The sequence below is a fragment of the Schistocerca nitens genome, chromosome 12 (assembly GCF_023898315.1).
Source record: "Schistocerca nitens isolate TAMUIC-IGC-003100 chromosome 12, iqSchNite1.1, whole genome shotgun sequence".
Classification (NCBI taxonomy): domain Eukaryota; kingdom Metazoa; phylum Arthropoda; class Insecta; order Orthoptera; family Acrididae; genus Schistocerca; species Schistocerca nitens.
In genome coordinates this window covers 141,112,291-141,135,229 of record NC_064625.1, presented here as the reverse complement: position 1 = coordinate 141,135,229, position 22,939 = coordinate 141,112,291, and the positions used below count along the sequence as shown (strand labels likewise).

At 44.9% G+C, this 22,939-nt stretch overlaps 1 protein-coding gene across 2 annotated transcripts in view; it reads left to right on the top strand.

The window, feature by feature from the left end:
* LOC126215215 (uncharacterized) overlaps nt 1–22,939 on the top strand; it is a 374,241-nt gene that overhangs the window by 297,288 nt on the left and 54,014 nt on the right. For both annotated transcript variants that reach the window (XM_049941882.1, XM_049941881.1), the window contains 2 exons: nt 17,882–18,055; nt 20,022–20,067. In XM_049941882.1, the coding sequence (XP_049797839.1) occupies nt 17,882–18,055; nt 20,022–20,067 (220 nt within the window). The remainder of the gene's footprint in view (nt 1–17,881; nt 18,056–20,021; nt 20,068–22,939) is intronic.

Here is a 22,939-nt window from a genome sequence, read left to right as displayed (position 1 = left end):
ACAAGAACAAGACTACATTAAAGTTAAGTATATTAAAATCTCTCTTCTTTTCTTTATAGTTTTCATCCAGTCTCCTGTTTCAGAATTTACGCCCGTCTGCGTTAGTTTCGCGTGCACCTAGCCACTCATTGTGTCGAGACCTTAGGGAATCGACACAACAATATTTTGGCGCCGAGGAGTGGTGCCGCGCCCACGTTGCAGTCTTTGTGTTATACTTGCTCTAATTTGCTTGTGTCATGGCTTCGCCGCATTCTCCAGATGTACTGTCCGAATTTTTTCGCTTGCAGAATCAGCAGACGCAGGCGTTATTGGAAGCCCTTGGACAGCTCGTCCAGGGTCAACGTGCGCTGCAAACCGATGCGGCGGCAGCCGCTTCATCGCTACCGCAGCCACACAACGCTGTCGCACCGCCATTTAGGCCCTTTGAGGCCCATAACGAGAGCTGGACTGAGTGGGCCGATCAGTTCAACTTCCACCTCACTGCTTATGGAATTCAAGGTAAAGAGCGGCAGCCGTTTTTGCTTTCTTGTGTCGGTGTGTCTACCTACCGTGTGATAGTGAAATTGTTTCCCCGACGCGACGTAGCAACTCTGTCCTACGAAGAAATTTTGTCTGCTTTGGATGCCTATTTCAAAGAAACAGTAAATGTAGTTGCCAAACGGTATACGTTTTTTCGTACAAAACGTACGGCCGGTCAGACTAACAGGGAGTGGGTAGCAACTTTGCAAGGACTTACTAGAGACTGCGCGTTTGCCTGTGAATGTGGCCTCCCATATTCAGATACTATGGTGCGTGATGCAATTGCACAGAACGTTTCTGATGTTCGCATTCGGGAACAGATTTTGAAACTCGTAAATCCCTCCCTGCAACAAGTGATAGACATATTGGACAGGCAAGACACACTTGACTTTGCTCAGGCATCATTTGAAACTTCGCCAGCAGTGTGTCACGTTAATCGGCCCGCCGGGCCCGCTGCACGGGACGCTAAGCGGCCCTCGCGCCCGACTTCGCAGCGGCCGCCTAGCTTGCAACCACGTGCGCCGCGTAAGCAAGCAAATGCAGTGAAATCTTGCCCGCGGTGTGCAACTAGACATTCGCGTGAAAATTGCCCGTCACGCCAAGCTATTTGCTTTTACTGTCAAAAGAAAGGACATGTACAAAGTGTTTGCCAGACAAAGTTAAGATCAGACAATCACACAAATTCCAGGCCCTTTGCTTCGCGCCGGAATCGAACCCAGGACAATCAGGCTCGAGGACCTTCGCCCATGGACATTAATGTAGTTCATTCCCACCCGTCCAGTGACACTTTAGCTATCAGTGACTGTGTTCGTCCCACCCAAAGTGTGCGTCGACGTCGCCGGAAATCCCGTAAAGTTGCAAGTGCTTCTGTACCTGTCTCAGTTCAAATTGCACGAGACAGTCGCTCTTGTCGTCAACAAGACAATAAACTTTTTGTGGACTTAGACTTTGCAGGAAAAGTGATACCATTCCAGCTCGATACCGGAGCTGCAGTTTCATTGCTCAATCACGACACGTACAAACAACTGGGCGCCCCGCCATTGCGTGCCGCAAATGTTACGTTAACTAGTTACTCAGGACAGCATATACCTGTGTTAGGACAGTGCAGCCTTATTGCAACATACAAGGGACAGACAAAACTTGTGTCATTTTATGTTCTTCGTTCCTCTAGTGCAGTGAACTTGTTTGGTTTAGATTTGTTTCAATTATTTAATATGTCTATTGTAAATCAGGTCCTATCAGTGAATCAGACTGTGCCTTCCGCCAGTGTTTCTCGTCTTTGTGAAGAATTTGCAGACATTTTTGCACCGGGCCTTGGTTGCGCTAAGAACTATGAAGCGCATTTGGAACTGAAAGATAACGCGCAACCGAAATTTTTCAGAGCGCGCAATGTTCCCCACGCATTGCGTGATGAGGTCGCAAGAACATTGCACGATTTAGAATCTCAAGGTGTAATTGAACGTGTGCAGGCTTCTCTCTGGGCCTCACCCTTAGTCATTTTGCCAAAACCTTCCGGAAAACTGAGACTTTGCGTGGACTTCAAGGCAACTGTGAATCCACAACTTGTGACTGCTACTTTTCCTTTGCCCCGCCCGGAAGATCTTTTTGACAAACTGTGCCCGGGAAAATATTTTTCAAAATTGGACCTAGCAGATGCGTACTTGCAACTACCTGTGGACGAAGAATCCCAGCGCGTCTTAGTGGTTAACACGCATCTTGGCTTGTATCGCTTCAAAAGACTGCCATTCGGGTGTGCATCCGCCCCTGCTTTATTTCAGCAATATTTACAAACTATTTGTGCGTCGGTCCCTACTGCTGCGAACTATCTGGACGATATTGTGATCTCAGGAAAGACAGAAGCCGAACATTTGCAGAATCTCCGGACATTATTTCAGGTATTGCGTCAGAATGGTCTTCGCTTGAGGAAGGACAAATGTGTGTTTTTTGCTCGTGCCTTACCGTACCTGGGGCATGTCATAAATGCCCAAGGTATACATCCGAGTCCAGAGCACCTTCGTGCCATTCAGGACTTGCCGTCACCGCAGAACTTAAAACAGCTACAGAGTGTGCTGGGTAAGGTAAATTATTATCACCGATTTGTGCGCAATGCTTCTTCCATTTCAGCTCCGCTTCATCGCTTACGCCGTAAAGGTGTTCCGTTCGTCTGGACGACGGAATGCGAACGCGCCTTTCGCCAGTTGAAATCGGCGTTACTTTCAAATACTTGCCTTACGCCATTCGATCCCCGAAAACCCCTTTTGTTGATGGTAGATGCCTCGGATTTCGGGATCGGTGCTGTGCTTGCGCACAAAGATGGCTCGCATGATCGCCCTATTGCCTTTGCGTCCAAATTGCTCTCATCTGCGCAAAGAAATTATTCACAAATAGAGAAGGAAGCTTTGGCTCTTGTGTTGGGTGTAACAAAGTTTCACGATTTCTTGTATGGTCGTCACTTTACCATCATCACGGACCACAAACCGTTGACATCACTTTTTCATCCGAACAAGCCTGTACCTCCACGTACAGCGCAGAAATTCATTCGCTGGTCACTTTTTCTCTCGCAGTACCGCTACGATATCTTGTATCGGTCCACTGCTAAGCACGGCAACGCTGATGCGTTGTCCCGTTTGCCTGTTGCTGAGGATCAAGCATTCGATTCTTCCGAACTTGCTTGCATGTTCATTGATTCGGAAGCCGATGACGTGGTCGAATCGTTTCCGATTGATTTTCGTCGTGTAGCTCCAGCCACAGCTGCTGACCCTGTCCTTGCTCCTGTTTTGCGTTTTGTTGCTACGCAATGGCCCTTAGCAAAGTCACGGATCGAGGATCCTTTGGTTCGCCGATTTTTTGCCCACAAGGAGAGACTTTTTGTCCGACGTGGTGTTTTGTTGTTGCGTTCCGATAATGATCAATCCCGAGTCGTAGTCCCACGTTCGTTACAGTCCTCTGTCTTAAAGCTTCTTCACCAAGGACATTGGGGTATAGTGCGTACGAAACCACTTGCTCGTCAGCACTGTACTTGGTTCGGAATCGATGCTGCGATTACGACTATGTGCTCCTCTTGCGTGGCGTGTGCCGAACAACAATCCGCACCGCCGCGGAAATTCTTTGCATGGCCGAAAGCCACTTCCCCTTGGCAACGCTTGCACATCGATTTTGCTGGTCCATTCTGGAATGCTCGATGGTAGGTGGTGGTCGATGCTTTCAGTAATTTTCCTTTTGTTGTCCGGATGTCTTCCACGACGTCTTCTGCCACCATCCAAGCCTTGTCTGCTATCTGTTGCATTGAAGGTCTTCCGCAGACTATTGTTTCCGACAATGGCCCACAATTCATGTCCGCAGAATTTCAGTCATTCTGCCAGGCCAATGGTATTCAACATCTGACATCCGCGCCGTTTTCGCCTCAGTCAAACGGTGCCGCTGAACGATTGGTCCGGACTTTCAAGTCGCAGATGTTGAAATTGAAAGAGTCGCATTCTAGGGAGGACGCTTTGTTGCTCTTTTTGTCTTCATATCGCTCTCAGCCTCGCGATGGTCGCTCGCCGGCTGAATTGCTCCATGGTCGTCCTCATCGAACTCTGATGTCTTTGCTGCATCCGCCACATCAGGTTCCTGTGCAGCGGCAGTCTCCTGCTTTTGCTCCTGGCGACGTTGTCTATTATCGCAACTATCGCGGTTCACAGCGTTGGCTCGCAGGGCGCATTCTTCGCTGCCTCGGCCGCGCGATGTATTTGGTTTTGGGGGCCTCTGGTGAGGTGCGTCGGCATCTCAATCGGCTGCGCCTCTGTCGTCGCCTGGGTTCTGCCGCTCCCCGTCTGCTTTCAGCGACGGAGCCGTCCGGTCAGCGCCTTGGGGACCCATCTACTGGCTCGCCTCATCCCCAGGTGTTACCGACGATGCCTTCCATTTTGCCTCATGGCGTCGCGCCGCCGCAGCCGCCGCCGGCGCCGCCCGCAGCGGACGCTTCGCTGCAACCGCATGGCGCCTCCCTGGGTCACGCGCCGCCGCTTGCTTCCCGTGACCAGCCGTCCTCCGCCATGGACCTCTTGCCCGCTCCGGACCAGATGTCGTCTTCGCCCGTCGGGTGCTCCGACCACATGGAGGTCGACCCTTCTGTCTCATTACGTGCGCATACACCTCGTGTTGACGTGCACCCTGGACTAGGTTTGCAGGCGTTTCCTAGCTCCCCTCGGACCGAATGGCCGGGTGCGGGTGGCACAGCCTCGCCTGTTGTTAGGCTCCCCACCTCATCGCATACGTCAACATGGGGTCCTCCCCACGGCGGGCGGAAGCCTTATCTCACGACCGTTCGCCGATTTGCGGGGGAGGAATGTGGTGTCACCGCTAGACACCACACTTGCTAGGTGGTAACTTAAATCGGCCGCGGTCCTGTAGTACATGTCGGACCCGCGTGTCGCCACTATGTAATCGCAATCCTAGCGCCACCACATGGCAGGTCAGAAGACGGACATGACCTCGCCCCAGTTGTACGGACGACATAGCTTGCGACTAGACCTACCAAGTATTCCTCTCATTTGCCGAGAGACAGATTAAATAGCCTTCAGCTAGTCCATCGCTACTACCTAGCAAGGCGCCATGTGTATCATTGCTAATTGCTTACTACTATGCAAGAGATGTATTTCAACAAGAACAAGACTACATTAAAGTTAAGTATATTAAAATCTCTCTTCTTTTCTTTATAGTTTTCATCCAGTCTCCTGTTTCAGAATTTACGCCCGTCTGCGTTAGTTTCGCGTGCACCTAGCCACTCATTGTGTCGAGACCTTAGGGAATCGACACAACAAACACTGTCTTAATGAACTTGTTGCGCAGGCCTCAGTGGCCTAAGGAATGTTGAGCAACTACTGTGTCACCCATTGCATTGCAGTGTCGTGCGGGTACAGTACGGAGGAACACACGGTCGGCGCACTTCTCTAGTGGCCATTTTGTGAACTTTTTAGATCGTGAAAATGCTACTTCGCATTTGAGTAACTTCTCAGTTGGCATCACGAGGCTGAGTGCACCTCATTCCAGTCCTCTCACTGATGAAAAATCCTCAGCAGAACTGTGAATCGAACCTGGGTCCACCTGTGGTGATCATCTACACTGACTATTCGGTTATGGAGTCAGTCTCTTAATGGTCATATGAAACAGGTAAAGACATGCATTTCATCCATGAATACATCAGATGTGAAATACCAAATACAATACAAATACTGAGTGCCAGGTATAAAGAAAAACTGCAGTATGCTTGTGGGGAGCTGAAAATTCTAGTCATAATGAATCTGAAGAATTGCTATCCAATCTTCCAGTGAGCTGTCAAACAATGCTACATTGCAAATAAAATTGGGAAGCTACTATTAAGTGAATACCATACAAGGGATTCTCATACAAGGTTATTATAAACTATTGAAGCCGTTTCACAGCTGTGCTGTTGCTGTGTTATTTGACCCACACATAAAAATCACACAAGGTTACGTCAGCATAGTGTGGAGGCCATAACGTGAATTGCTGGTCATCAACCACACCGTGACCCAGCCATCAGTTTCTCAATTTGCTGTTTAAGAATTCACAACATCATGATGGAAGTGGGGTGGGCACCATCCTGGTGATAGACGAAGTCAACACTGTCAGTCTCCAGTTGTGGCATAAGCCAATTTTCCAGTGTGTCCAGATACATGTATCCTGTAACAATCTTTGCGCAGAAGAAAAAGAGACCGTAAAAAAGAATCTCGAATCTCGAGCATGCCGTTGTAAGTCAATTTCTTCCCAAACTCGCTCTAGCAATACAAGCGTAACTTGTTCAGTGGCAGTATAAATTCTTGCTCTAAGTTCAGGTAGAGCAGCCAGCACAGGAGGTACAAACACGATATTTATTTATTTATTGTTCCATGGGACCACATTTAGAAGAAGTCTCCATGGTCATGGAACGAGTCAATACATGAAATTATAACACGATTGTAGAAACAGATAAAATGAAATATAAGAAACATATTCAGGCGAAAAGTCGTTAGTTTAAATAAAGAAAATCAACAATGTAACACTGGAATTCGCTTAATTTTCCAGCTCTTCCAGGAGCTCCTCGACAGAATATAAGGAGTGAGCCATGAGGAAACTCTTCAGTTTAGACTTAAAAGTGTTTGGGGTACTGCTAAGCTTTTTGAGTTCCTGTGGTAGCTTATTGAAAATGGATGCAGCAGAATACTGCACTCCTTTCTGCACAAGAGTCAAGGAAGTGCATTCCACATGCAGATCTGATTTCTGCCTAGTATTAACTGAGTGAAAGCTGCTAACTCTTGGGAATAAGCTAGTATTGCTAACAACAAACGACATTAAAGAAAATACATACTGTGAGGGCAATGTCAAAATTCCCAGACTATTGAATAGGGGTCGACAAGAGGTTTTCGAACTTACACCATACATAGCTCGAACAGCCCGTTTTTGAGCCAAAAATACCCTTTTTGAATCAGAAGAATTACCCCAAAAAATAATACCATATGACATAACCGTATGAAAATATGCGAAGTATACTACTTTTCGTGTTGAAATGTCACTTATTTCAGATACTGTTCTAATGGTAAATAAAGCGGCATTTAGTTTCTGAACAAGATCCTGAACATGGGCTTTCCACAACAGCTTACTATCTATCCGTACGCCTAGGAACTTGAACTGTTCCGTCTCGCTTATAACATGCCCATTCTGTCTGATTAAAATGTCAGTTCTTGTTGAATTGTGAGTTAGAAACTGTAAAAACTGAGTCTTACTGTGATTTAGCATCAAATTATTTTCCACAAGCCACGAACTTACATCATGAACTACATTATTTGATAATGTTTCAATATTACACACAAGATCCTTCACTACCAAGGTGGTGTCATCAGCAAACAGAAATATTTTTGAATCACCTGTAATACTAGAAGGCATATCATTTATATAAATAAGAAACAGCAGTGGCCCCAGCACCGACCCTTGGGGAACGCCCCATTTAACAGTGCCCCATTGGGACTGAACATCATTATCACTCTCAATATTGCGGAGGATTACCTTCTGCTTTCTGTTCTTAAAGTAGGAGGCGAACCAATTGTAAGCTACTCCCCTTACTCCATAATGTTCCAACTTCTGCAGTAATATTTTGTGGTCAACACAGTCAAAAGCCTTCCTTAAATCAAAGAAAACACCTAACGTTCGCAACCTTTTATTTAATCCGTCCAAAACCTCACAGAGAAAAGAGACTATAGCATTTTCAGTTGTTAAGCCATTTGTAAAACCAAACTGTACATTTGACAGCAAATTATGTGAATTTAAATGCTGCAGTAACCTTGTATATACAACCCTCTCGATAACTTTAACTGTTGATCCATAAAAAAAAATCGTGTGGTGTCAGTCTGGGAAATGTGGGGGCCATGCAGTTGGCATATCATGGCCAATCAGTTGACCTGGAAAGCGATCACTGAGAAAACCCTGGGTGTCAGTCAGGCAGTGGGATGGTGCACCATATTGCATGAAGTAAACATTTCGTTTTTGGTCATCCTCATCACTCTGTGGTGTCAAAAATTGTTGTAACGTATCCAGGCACACTATCCCATTGGTGGTTCTCTCTCAGAAAAAAAGGGACTGTACACTTTGTTCTTGGTCGATGCACAAAAAATGTTCAGTTTAGGGCTTTCATGAACATGTTGCAATGTTTGGTGTGGACTTTCAGTGCCCCAAATTCTACAGCTATGTGTGTAAACCTTGCAACTTAAGTGAAAAGTCAACTAGTCAGAAAAGATGACTTTATCCGAGAAATGTTCATTCTCATGTAATCGATTTAACATATCTGCACAGAAGTTCTTGCAGGCAGTTTTATCACTGTCTTTTATTACTTGTACGATCATCAGCCTGTACGGTTTCAAATGCAAATGGTTATTCAACACACGCCAAACAGTCATACGTGGTATGCAAATTACACTGAACTGTTGTCGCCGACTTCGATTCTTCAAACCGAAACACAACTAGCACGCTCGGGTCCAGTGAAGGCAGCCATCTTAAATGCAACTGCTGCTAGTGACCTTTACAGTGCGATTCGGCACTAGTGAGTTATGCGAGATAAAACTTTATGTGTTTCCCTACAAATTGATACTACAGTCACCTATGTAGGTACTTTGAATTAATTTATATGCATTTTCAAAGTTGTGAAGTCCTTTTTGTATAAAGCTAATACAGGATTTATACAAAAAGGACTTCACAACTTTGAAAATGCATAAAGCTAATACAGGATTCCTCCCCCATGAACCATGGACCTTGCCATTGGTGGGGAGGCTTGCGTGCCTCAGCGATACAGATAGCCGTACCGTAGCTACAACCACAACGGAGGGGTATCTGTTGAGAGGCCAGACAAACATGTGGTTCCTGAAGAGGGGCAGCAGCCTTTTCAGTAGTTGCAAGGGCAACAGTCTGGATGATTGACTGATCTGGCCTTATAACAATAACCAAAACGGCCTTGCTGTGCTGGTACTGCGAACGGCTGAAAGCAAGGGGAAACTACGGCCGTAATTTTTCCCGAGGACATGCAGCTTTACTGTATGATTAAATGATGATGGCGTCCTCTTGGGTAAAATATTCCGGAGGTAAAATAGTCCCCCATTCGGATCTCCCGGTGGGGACTACTCAAGAGGATGTCATTATCAGGAGAAAGAAAACTGGCATTCTACGGATCGGAGCGTGGAATGTCAGATCCCTTAATCGGGCAGGTAGGTTAGAAAATTTAAAAAGGGAAATGGATAGGTTAAAGTTAGATATAGTGGGAATTAGTGAAGTTCGGTGGCAGGAGGAACAAGACTTCTGGTCAGGTGACTACAGGGTTATCAACACAAAGTCAAATAGGGGTAATGCAAGAGTAGGTTTAATAATGAATAGGAAAATAGGAATGCGGGTAAGCTACTACAAACAGCATAGTGAACGCATTATTGTGGCCAAGATAGATACGAAGCCCATGCCTACTACAGTAGTACAAGTTTATATGCCAACTAGCTCTGCAGATGACGAAGAAATTGAAGAAATGTATGATGAAATTAAAGAAATTATTCAGATAGTGAAGGGAGACGAAAATTTAATAGTCATGGGTGACTGGAATTCGAGTGTAGGAAAAGGGAGAGAAGGAAACGTAGTAGGTGAATATGGATTGGGGCTAAGAAATGAAAGAGGAAGCTGTCTGGTAGAATTTTGCACAGAACACAACTTAATCATAGCTAACACTTGGTTTAAGAATCGTGATAGAAGGTTGTATACATGGAAGAACCCTGGAGATACTAAATGGTATCAGATAGATTATATAATGGTAAGACAGAGATTTAGGAACCAGGTTTTAAATTGTAAGACATTTCCAGGGGCAGATGTGGACTCTGACCACAATCTATTGGTTATGACCTGTAGATTAAAACTGAAGAAACTGCAAAAAGGTGGGAATTTAAGGAGATGGGACCTGGATAAACTGAAAGAACCAGAGGTTGTAGAGAGTTTCAGAGAGAGCATAAGGGAACAATTGACAGGAATGGGGGATAGAAATACAGTAGAAGAGGAATGGGTAGCTTTGAGGGATGAAGTAGTGAAGGCAGCAGACGATCAAATAGGTAAAAAGACGAGGGCTAGTAGAAATCCTTGGGTAACAGAAGAAATATTGAATTTAATTGATGAAAGGAGAAAATATAAAAATGCAGTAAATGAAGCAGGCAAAAAGGAATACAAACGTCTCAAAAACGAGATCGACAGGAAGTGCAAAATGGCTAAGCAGGGATGGCTAGAGGACAAATGTAAGGATGTAGAGGCTTTTCTCACTAGGGGTAAGATAGATACTGCCTACAGGAAAATTAAAAGAGACCTTTGGAGATAAGAGAACCACTTGTATGAACATCAAGAGCTCAGATGGAAACCCAGTTCTAAGCAAAGAAGGGAAAGCAGAAAGGTGGAAGGAGTATATAGAGGGTCTATACAAGGGCGATGTACTTGAGGACAATATTATGGAAATGGAAGAGGATGTAGATGAAGATGAAATGGGAGATACGATACTGCGTGAAGAGTTTGACAGAGCACTGAAAGACCTGAGTCGAAACAAGGCCCGCGGAGTAGACAACATTCCATTGGAACTACTGACGGCCTTGGGAGAGCCAGTCCTGACAAAACTCTACCATCTGGTGAGCAAGATGTATGAAACAGGTGAAATACCCTCAGACTTCAAGAAGAATATAATAATTCCAATCCCAAAGAAAGCAGGTGTTGACAGATGTGAAAATTACCGGACAATCAGTTTAATAAGCCACAGCTGCAAAATACTAACACGAATTCTTTACAGACGAATGGAAAAACTAGTAGAAGCCGGCCTCGGGGAAGATCAGTTTGGATTCCGTAGAAATACTGGAACACGTGAGGCAATACTGACCTTACGACTTGCCTTAGAAGAAAGATTAAGGAAAGGCAAACCTACGTTTCTAGCATTTGTAGACTTAGAGAAAGCTTTTGACAATGTTGACTGGAATACTCTCTTTCAAATTCTAAAGGTGGCAGGGGTAAAATACAGGGAGCGAAAGGCTATTTACAATTTGTACAGAAACCAGATGGCAGGTATAAGAGTCGAGGGACATGAAAGGGAAGCAGCGGTTGGGAAGGGAGTAAGACAGGGTTGTAGCCTCTCCCCGATGTTATTCAATCTGTATATTGAGCAAGCAGTAAAGGAAACAAAAGAAAAATTCAGAGTAGGTATTAAAATCCATGGAGAAGAAATAAAAACTTTGAGGTTCGCCGATGACATTGTAATTCTGTCAGAGACAGCAAAGGACTTGGAAGAGCAGTTGAACGGAATGGATGGTGTCTTGAAGGGAGGATAGAAGATGAACATCAACAAAAGCAAAACGATGATAATGGAATGTAGTCGAATTAAGTCGGGTGATGTTGAGGGTATTAGATTAGGAAATGAGACACTTAAAGTAGTAAAGGAGTTTTGCTATTTGGGGAGCAAAATAACTGATGATGGTCGAGGTAGAGAGGATATAAAATTTAGACTGGCACTGGCAAGGAAAGCGTTTCTGAAGAAGAGAAATTTGTTAACATTGAGTATAGATTTAAGTGTCAGGAAGTCATTTCTCAAAGTGTTTGTATGGAGTGTAGCCATGTATGGAAGTGAAACATGGACAGTGAATAGTTTGGACAAGAAGAGAATAGAAGCTTTCGAAATGTGGTGCTACAGAAGAATGCTGAAGATTAGATGGGTAGATCACATAACTAATGAGGAGGTACTGAATAGGATTGGGGAGAAGAGGAGTTTGTGGCACAACTTGACCAGAAGAAGGGATCGTTTGGTAGGACATGTTCTGAGGCATCAAGGGATCACCAATTTAGTATTGGAGGGCATCGTGGAGGGTAAAAATCGTAGGGGGAGACCAAGAGATGAATACACTAAGCAGATTCAGAAGGATGTAGGTTGCAGTAGGTACTGGGAGATGAAGAAGCTTGCACAGGATAGAGTAGCATGGAGAGCTGCATCAAACCAGTCTCAGGACTGAAGACCACAACAACAACAATACAGGATTTTCCCATTAATCAGATGGTTTCTGTTTTCGAAATTCTTGCCAACAAAATAGCGGAAAATCTCTTGCCTGCCACATGTAAATGAACAACTGTCAGACTACTTAACCATGTTTAATAAATAATATATGAATGTGATAACGTCTTCAGTTATTTACATTAAAAGTGTTGGACTGTTGTCCAGTATATCTTTTTCTTTATGATTATTCATTACACTAGCGTACATAACATTTTGTGTCTTTTTGGATCAACATAACACTCTGTGTGTTGTACATACAAGAATATACCCCTATGAAAGTCTGTTTACTGTAAGTTCATTTTGACCAGGTAATTAATAAAACAAATAAAACAGATAGAATCAAACAGTGGAAAACATCCAAAGATGAGGAAATATTTGTAAAGGTAGGTGAGCAGACAATAACCAGGGTATATTCCTTAAAATACCTAGGCTTGCATATTGATAGCAAACTGAATTGGTCCAACCACATCGTGGATCTGTGCAAAAGACTAAGTTCAGCAACATATGCATTGCGCATTGTTTCTTCTTATAGAAATATGGAAACCATGAAGTCAGCGTATTATGGTTACTTTCATGCAATTATGGCATTTGGAATTATATTTTGGGGAAATCAGCCACTGGCTAAAAAAGTACTGTGTGTACAAAAAAGAGCCATAAGGATCATGTGTGGAGTCCATCCTAGAGCCACATGTAGGAATCTTTTTTAAGAAGCTTGAAATACTTACATCCACTGCGCAATATATATTCTCATTGATGTGCTTCATAAGGAAAGAAAAATCCATCTTTAAGCTGAATAGTGCATATCACAGTCACAATACTAGAAGGAAACATGATATCCACTATGAACAGCCAAATCTAAGTATGGTGCAGAAAGGAGTCCATTTCAGTGGCTGTAAGATTTTTAATGCCCTCCCTTCAAGAATTAAGTGTTTGGTAGATGATGATCTCCTGTTTAAAAAAACCTTAAGGCATTTCGTATTGCAAGGATCATTTTATACATTAGAAGAGTTCCTGAACTACAGTGTTTAACATCTCTTGTATTGTAAATTGCAAATGTATGCCCAAATTTGTATTTGTAATACCGAATATTTTTATTGTAAACATATATTTTGCAATATTTATTTCTCTGTAACACTTATTATTTTGTAATCTTTATCTCTCTCTAAAATGTATTTTTGTAGTGGGACCTAAGTTACTGTTCACTGTTTTTTGTTTTGTAATCTCTATCTAAAATGTATTTTTTTTGTAGTGGGACCTAAGTTACTGTTTACTGTTTTTGTTTTGTTTTATGTATTACCATAAATTCTGGCCAAAAGCTTGTAAAATTGACATGTTCCATATCCCGTGATACTGTCACAACATGGATCACCGGAACAAGAGATAACTAAATAAATAAATACAGGATGAAATAACAACAATATTATGAAAAGGATAGATTGCTACTCACTATATAGAGGACATAGTCGCAAACAGCCACAATAAAAAGACTGCTATACATATGAGCTTTCAGTCAAAAAGGGTTCTTCTAAAGTAGAAAACACACACACATACCTTCACATAAGCGCAACTCACACACACGACCACATCTCTAGCCCCTGAGACCGTACTGTGTACGGCAACTGTGCCTGAAGAGAGAAGCAACCTGCAGGTAATTGGGAGGCTGAGGCATGGAGGTGGAAGAATAACAGGGTAGGAGTTGGGGCCAGTAAAGTGCTGCTTGTGAGATAATACAGGGACGAGATGGGGAGGGGTAGGCAGCTAGGTGCAGTCAGAAGGTTAGGCAGAGGCTGGGAGAGAGCAGGGAGAGAGAAATAGGGAAGCGGAAAGAGGAGACTGCGGGGTATTCTTGGAATAGGAGGCTGTGTGGTGCTGGAGTGTCTAACAACCCTACCACAACAAAGGTCAAAATTTTGTAACGATTGTGGTGTTGCTCACGCTGCTGAATACTGCATTTTCGGGCAACAACGAAGTTATTATGTGGCAGGTGTCATTAGAGCACAGTTAATAAAGTCATTTCATGAAATAATGAATAAACTAGGCACTCATCTGTTCGTGTTTCCCACACTGGTCTCGTTGTAAAATTATGGCTCAATCGTCGAAAATCTAGGTGGTGATGATTCCGAGCTCAGATGCAAAGAGGCCTAGGTTTTATTCTGCTATATTCCAAAGTTTTGTAGATGCGCTTCACAAACCATTCTTGAAGATTAAACCTTTCAAAGTTAGCACAATGGGAATGAAAGGGCAGATCTCACAGCCAAGGAGGCGTGTCTCGCCCCACAAGTATCTCAGTGTGCTATCCCCCTGCACGCACTCACCTCGCTGTTGAGCTCACGGGTCATGCGTCGGTGGGAGGATGAGTGGCTGGAAGTGACTGACGATAAGCTCAGTATAGTCGAGCTCACACCGCGTGTGTGGTGTACTTCCTTTCGGCCCCGTCGACGGGACGAGGTTCTCCTCACTCGGCTTCGAATAGGCCACAGCCCTATGGCGCATGGCTTCCTTCTCCGGCGAGAGGACCCTCCGATGTGTGGTGCTTGCGGCGTCCAGGTCACTGTGCGCCACGTTTTATTGGATTGCATTTTATTTTCTGACCAGCGGGCCGCGGCTGACTTGCCAGCGGACCTGCCATCTCTTTTAGGTTGGTTGCTTGTTTTTGGGGAAGGAGACCAGACAGCGTGGTCATTGGTCTCATCGGATTAGGGAAGGATGGGGAAGGAAGTCGGCCGTGCCCTTTCAGAGGACCCATCCCGGCATTTGTCTGAAGTGATTTAGGGAAATCACGGAAAACCTAAATCAGGATGGCCGGACGCGGGATTGAACTGTCGTCCTCCCGAATGTGAGTCCAGTGTCTAACCACTGTGCCACCTCGCTCGGTCTCTTTTAGGCAACACTCGGACGAATGTGGTTAAAGTTTTAAAGTTCTGTGCCATGTCAAATGTTTTCACAAAGATTTTAGGGAGAGGATTTTAATTTGCCCACTGTGTGACAAGCTCGCCCATATTTTATGTAAGTGGCCAGCCAATGACAATTTCCTGTGACATTCTTGTTGCTGTGTTTCCCCTTTCCTTAGGTTTTACTTTCTTATGTAGCATTTTCCTTCTTTTCCTGCTTTCTTTGAGTGTGTGCTTTAGTTTTCTTAGGTCTGTCCACATTCGTTCCTTTTAATGTGTGTCAGGGCGCTGATGACCTCGATGTTGAGCGCCCATAAGCCCCAACGCACCACCATCACCACCACCACCACCACCACCACCACCACCACCACCACCACCACCGAATTTAAGTTACACTTCTTTTTTATTGCTTTTGTTGCAATGGCACGTAACACACAAAACATCACTTCACAATACAAAACATACTTGAAAACATCTTCCTCACAGTCACTGTTAAAGTTCAGATTTTATAAGCTGACTACAATATGCGTCTTTCCAACATGACGTCCAAGACTTGACTTTTTCAAGGTCCGACTCTAGCATCTAACTAATAATCGCTTACGCGCCCAAAAATCAGAGTTAGAAGTATGTCAAAGATCGTAGTGACAAAAGAAAGAATACACATAAGAATAATATCATTGCAGTATAAACATACCGATGTATCACAAATGAAATCAAATCTGAATGTTGTCTCATAAATATGTTAACTACTTCTACTTGCTGGTATCGAGAGGTTGAGTTGAGGTGCCGTAATGGTTGCGTAATTCGAGTACCGTTACAAGTGGGAACAGGGAAGGGAATAGGTGGGCGAAGGACAGGGACTAATAGAGAATGAGGCCAGGGGGTTATGGAAGTGTAGGATATACTGCAGGGAGACTTCCCACCTACACAGTTGAGAAAAGCTGACGTTGGCAGAAAGGAACTAGACAGCGCGGGCTGTGAAGCTGTCATTGAAGAATGTTATGTTGGGCAGCATAACTGAGTGCTCCAGTTGTCTGGCGGCCTCAGTGTGTCGGTAGCCGATCGTGCAGACAGACAGCTTAGCAGCTGTCGTGCCCACGTAAAATGCAGTACAGTGGCTGCAGTTTAGTTTGTAAAACGCGTGACTGCTTTCACGAGTTGTCATGCCTTTGATGGGATAGGTGATGCTTGTGACCACACTGGATTAGGTGGTGGTGGGAGGATATGTGGGACAGGTCTCGCATCTAGGTCTGTTGCAGGGATACGAAACATGAGGCAAGCGGTTGGGAGCAGGGGTGGAGTAGGGACGGACAAGGATATTGCATAGGTTCACTGGGCAGTGGTATACTCCCTACCAACACTCCACTAAATCCAGAGCTGAAACAATTCCACAGCACTGTTGTTAACCTGTCCACCAAAATCCTCCAACTGCAGAAGTTTCACTCCTATCCAAATGCCTCACCTTCATCCCTACACCCAAATTTTAACCACATTCTACTTCTAGATCTGCATCATCACGGTACACCGTAAATCACACTTAAGTGCCTGGCAGACGGTTCATCGAACCACCTTCGTGATAAATCTTGTATTATTCCAATCTCAAACAGCAGCTCTGATTTCTTTGATGAACTTTTCTCCCTATGTGGGTCAGCATTAATGAAATATTTTTGTATTTGGAGGAGAAAGTTGGTGATTGAAATTTCATCAGAGGATTCCACCGTATCAAAAAGTGCCTTTGTTTTAATGATGTCCACCCCAAATCCTACAGCATGTCCGTGACACTCTCTCCCTTATTTCATGATAATACAAAACATGCCACTCTTCTTTGAGCCTTCTCAATTTACTCTGTTAATCCTATCTGGTAAGAATCCCACACAGTGCAGCAGTGCTCCAAAAGAGGACGGACAAGCGTAGTGCTTACAGTCTCACTAGCGGTTCTGTTGCATCTTCTAAGTGTTCTGCCAATAATATGCAGTCTTTGGCTTGTCTCCACCACAACATTATCTGTGTGTTCTTTCCAATTTATTTTGTTTGTAATTGTATTTTCTAGGTATTTACTTGAATTTAAAGCCTTTACATCTGACTAATGTATTGTGGAGCTGAAGTGTAATGGATTCCTTTTAGTACTCATGTGGACGACCTCATACTTTTCATTATTTAGGTTCTGTTGCCAATTTTCACAAAATTTTTTCTTAATTGTTTTGCAATTTGTTTTGATCTTCTGATCACTTTACTAGAACCAAAACGCTGCGCCCGTGAAACTGACAACATGTGCACATAACAGCATGCCTTTTCCTGCACAATGGGTTATTGCTGCCTCAGTTCTAAAATAAAATGATGATTTAATGTCATCACCTTTCCTCATCTACAAGAGCACGGGTGTGACCTATAATTTCCCCTTAAATGATGTGTCACACCTCAAATGCAATTGAACGGTCATTAAACTTACAGTATCTGTGAAACAAAGGTCAAGGTTAGACGGAATTACATGTTTAAATCCACGATAATTCTCATTCATTGCTCCACTCTACGATTTCATAGGCAACTTGCAAATGGTCGCCAAATGAGGTTACGCAGTAGTAGGACACTGAATTCTGTCAGTAGAATGTCAGTTCAAATCCCTGTCCATCGTCCAGATTTAGGTTCTCCAAAGTTTCCTTAAACCTCACAAGGCAAGTGTCAGGATGGTACCTTTAAAAAGGACACCATGGATTTCCTTTCCTATCTTGCCCAACTTTGTGCTCGTGCACCATTTCTAATGAACTCGGTGCTAATGGGACGATGAATCCTAATTTTCCTTCCTGCTTTCTTACATAAGGTCTGTATCTAGTTCTTGAGCTTGCTAGTATCTGCACACGATTAATATCTAATGTTTCTTCCTATCATATTTTAGGTACTTAATAATAAATTTGAAGAGGTATTCTGTGAAGGACGGAGAGGTGATACGTGATGAAACTCCAGTCAGACATACCAGCACACTCTCTCTGGGAAAATATTCAGTTCCTAACAGCGTGATTTCTAAGAGTGCAGTTCCTAACAGTGAGACTAATTGCTCGAAGGCTGCGAGGTAAGTATCACCAGGCTTTTAGACTGTCATTTAATATGTAACAAACTGTTCAGTTAGACCTGCAGGAAGGAAATTTTATATTAACCTACAGAGATTAAGAATCCTTTATAGTTTTTTTGTCTAGCCATTGATGTGTTGTTGCAGTAGCTTTACAGACTTTTAAAAAATGATGGTGCAACATTTTTTGTGACTTTGTGAGTACTGGCTGCTTGGCAAATCTTTCCGGAAAGGTACGTAGAGGCTGCTATGGATTTGGTACAGATAGGTGGTGCAGCTTGTTCAGTTTGACACAGAGCTAGCAATGAAGAGAGCCAAAAAGAGATTTTGAAATGGAGGTGAAGTTAACACAGAAGAAATAAAAACATAAAGGATTACTGACAATATTATTCTGTCAAGGGGTGGAAGATTAGTTGAACAGAATGCATAGTGTTATGAGAAAGGATAGTGTTATGAAAAGAGATTACATAAAAGTGAAAGTAGGATAATAGAGTGTAGTCTAATTAAGTTAGGTGACAGTGGGACAGTTAGATTAAGAAATGCAATGCTGAAATGTAGAAGATGAGTTTTGCTATTTGCGCAAGAAAATGACTGAGAGTTGCCATAGTGCAGAGGGCACAAAATTACCAGAGTAGTGACAGCAAGAAAAGTTTCTCTGAAAAAGAGAGATGTATTAACAAGGAACATAAATTTTAATGCCAAGAATGCTTTCCTTAAGGTGTTTATATGGAGTATAGCCTGATATGGAAGTGAAACTTGTACACTAAACTGTCGGGATCAGAAGAGAATTGAAGTTACACATGTGGTGTTACAGCAGAATGCTAACAGTTAGACATGTAGAAGAGCACTAAATTGAATTGGTGATGAAAGAGATCCATGGTGCATTTTTACCAAAAGGAAGGATGGGCCAGTGGGCCACATTCTGAGGCATGGCAGCAAAGTTAATTTGTATGACATGATTGTATGAATGCATCATGTCTGTTCCTTCTGATGTGTCCAAAAGAACAGGCGTCATGCAAAGCCCATGGCTGTGATACATGTTATGTAAATTTACATAATATGTGTGACAGCTGCGGATTTTGTGTGGTGTCTGTTTTTTTGGGTATGTCCAATGAATAGTCACCACACGTTCATATAACTGATTTGTCTCATTGGGCAATGAATCCACAACCTTCAGTGTGGGCACATAATATCGTTTGATCTCCAGCAGAAATCCAAAGTAGTGAGCATGGAGGACACGGAGAGGGATTGCGGATAGGTGGCACTAACTGGGAATATGGGTCAGCCGGGGAGCATGCCGAGATACTCTGTGCATTTGTGATAAACACTGTGTCCGAATGGTGCAGTGGTTAATGTAACCGACTAGCAAGCAGGAGATTTTCACTCATCACCGCCGATTCTGCAGAAAGCCCCGATGCGGCTTATATCATCAGTTCCTTCCCTTTCCATTCTTTTCCACTTAAATGATGTGTCCCACCTTCAGTGTACATAATAAGTTAATTTGGTAATTCAGGGAAGTATGGGGGTGTTAAAATTGTAGAGGGAAACAAAAAACAAAAACTTGAATGCAGTAAGCAGGCAGGCCCAAATATACATGTGTTGCAGTAGTAATGCATGGATGAAGCAACTTCCACAGGATAGACTAGCATTAAGAACTGCACTAAATAGTCTTCAAAGTATAGTCTGCTATACACAGCAGTGTATAGTGTTTTCAATTGCCCCTATAGCACTCATCTATCTTATCCATCCTATTGTAATGTATGTCACCTTGATTAATGAGTCAATCTATTGCTCAGAATGTTCTGTATAAAAAGAGTGGACAAGCTTTTCTCATACTATTGTTTGTATTCTACCAAAAATGTTCTGTTGAGATATTAGATGTTATTTTTTATGGTTGTTTATGATACTAATAACAAAACTAAATGCACTATAATGATGACACTGAATTGCTGAATAATTCATGTTGCAGAAGTGCAGCAGTTGCCAGTCCTCCAAAACTTAACATCAGTAGAAAGGTGAGGAATATTTAAAAATATCACTTCTAGTTCAGTTAATCGTATGTTAATTTGAAGAAAGGAGTTGAAACCTCCTGGCAGATTAAAACTTCGTGCCGGATTGAGACTTGAACTCAAGATGTTTTGCCTTTTGCGGGCAAGTGCTCTACTGACTGAGCTACCCAAGAATGAAACACCCCTAGGCTGTGGCAAAGCCATGTCTCTGCAGTATTCTTTCTTCCAGGAATGCTGGTCTTGCTAGTTTCACAGGAGAGATTCTGTGAGGTTTGGAAGGTAGGAGACTAGGTGCTGGTCGAAGTAAAGCTGTAAGGACGGCTCGTGAGTCGTGCTTGGGTAGCTCAGTCGATAGAGCACTTGCACGTAAAAGACAAAGATCCCGTGTTTGAGTCTCGGTCTGGCACACAGTTTTAATCTGCCAGCGAGTTTTAGCATCAGTGCACACTTCACTGTAGAGTGAAAATTTCATTCAAGAAAGGAGTTGATAAAACAACTTGTGTCACCAAAATGTGGTCGCCCCCTCAATCATATCCCTCACCATCTTTATTTCTTTGTTTCACCATCTCCTTCCATATCTTCCATTCTCCTCTGCCTCACCTCTCCATTTCATCCATAACACCTTCTCTTCTCCAGCTCCTCTGCCCTTCCATCTTCTCTGCCAGTCCTCTTCCCCTACCCCTCCTCTTCCCCTGGCCCTCCACTTCCTCTACCCCTCCACTTCCTCTGCCCCTCCACTTCCTCTGCCCCTCCACTTCCTCTGCCCCTCCACTTCCTCTGCCCCTCCACTTCCTCTGCCCCTCCACTTCCTCTGCCCCTCCACTTCCTCTGCCCCTCCACTTCCTCTGCCCCTCCACTTCCTCTGCCCCTCCAATTCCCCTGCCCCTCCTCTTCCCCTGGCCCTCCTCTTCCCCTGGCCCTCCACTTCCCCTGGCCCTCCACTTCCCCTGGCCCTCCACTTCCCCTGGCCCTCCACTTCCTCTGCCCCTCCACTTCCTCTGCCCCTCCACTTCCTCTGCCCCTCCACTTCCTCTGCCCCTCCACTTCCTCTGCCCCTCCTCTTCCCCTGGCCCTCCTCTTCCCCTGGCCCTCCTCTTCCCCTGGCCCTCCTCTTCCCCTGGCCCTCCTCTTCCCCTGGCCCTCCTCTTCCCCTGGCCCTCCTCTTCCCCTGCCCCTCCTCTTCCCCTGCCCCTCCTCTTCCCCTGCCCCTCCACTTCCTCTGCCCCTCCACTTCCTCTGCCCCTCCACTTCCTCTGCCCCTCCACTTCCTCTGCCCCTCCACTTCCTCTGCCCCTCCACTTCCTCTGCCCCTCCCACTTCCTCTGCCCCTCCCACTTCCTCTTCCCCTCCCACTTCCTCTTCCCCTCCCACTTCCTCTTCCCCTCCCACTTCTCTCTCCCCCCCCACTTCCCTCTCCCCCCCACTTCCCTCTCCCCCCACTTCCCTCTTCCCCCCCCCACTTCCCTCTTCCCCCCCACTTCCCTCTTCCCCCCCACTTCCCTCTTCCCCTCCACTTCCCTCTTCCCCTCCACTTCCTCTTCCCCTCCCACTTCCCTCTTCCCCCCCACTTCCCTCTTCCCCCCCACTTCCCTCTTCCCCCCCCCCCCCACTTCCCTCTTCCCCTCCACTTCCCTCTGCCCCTGCACCTTCTTGCCTCCTCCACCAACCTGCCCAGTTTACCTCCCACCCCATCCATCTTCTCCCACCAGTGTCACATCCCCACACACCATCCACCCTTGGCCACCATTCTTCCCCAGAACCAATTCCTACCTGCCCCCCATCCATCACTACCTACCACCTCTCCCCACACACCAACCCCCCTCAAACCACCAAACACTCCCTGCTCACCACCTCTCCCCACACACCAACCCCTCCCCATTCACCAACCCACCCGCCCACCTCCCCTCCATCCATAAAAACTATCTGTGATGATCTCCTCTCCCTCTACATTCTCTCCCCACCACGTCCCCTCCCCCGAGCTCCACCTCCCCTCCCCTCCTCTTCCTGACATCTTCATCCCTCTCCACTTCCCCTCCCTGCCATCATCCCTCCCTGCCCGCCACCTCTCACAACTTCTCTCCACCAACCTCTCCACCCTATCCTCTTCCCCTCCCCATAGACATCACCTCCCAACCATGTCCCCTCCCAGACCACCACCCCTCTCGGCCCACCACACCTCCCATCCTTTCGAACCACATTTACGACCACTGCCCAGTGTGATATTAAATTCCACCTAGTGGCATTTCAGGTACAAAAAGTGTATGAGTGGATCAAAGAAGAATGGGAATCATTCCAGTAACAAATGGGACAATTCAGTGTCATACGTGAGTTTGTCCTAAAGCAGATTATTATAGTGCTCTGCCTGGAAGCTAACATCTGGGAGATGGTAAAGCTGGTTGGATATTTGTGTACCACTGTCTGAGCGTCTACAAAAAGTACTTCGAGAATGGTGAAACCACGAGTAGGCAACACAGTATCGGGCATCCGCACCTTGCCACAGCATGCTGAGTTGAGAGGCTCACCTGTTCTGTAGAGCAGGTTAGGCAATGATCTATGGCTTAACTGGCAACAGAGTACAGAGCTGATGCAGGCTTCAGGCATTATAGTGCTGTGCCTGGGAGCTAACATCTGGGAGATGGCAAAGCTGATTGGATATTTGTGTAACACTGTCTGAACGTCTACAAAAAGTAGTTCGAGAATGGTGAAGCCACGAGTAGGCAACACAGTGTCAGACATCCACACCTCGTCACAGAATGCCGAGTTGGGAGTCCCACCTATCCTGTAGAGCAGGGTAGGCAGTGATCTGTGACTTATCTGGCAACAGAGTACAGAGCTGATGCTGGCACGAGTGTTTCGGATTGCACCATTTACCACACAT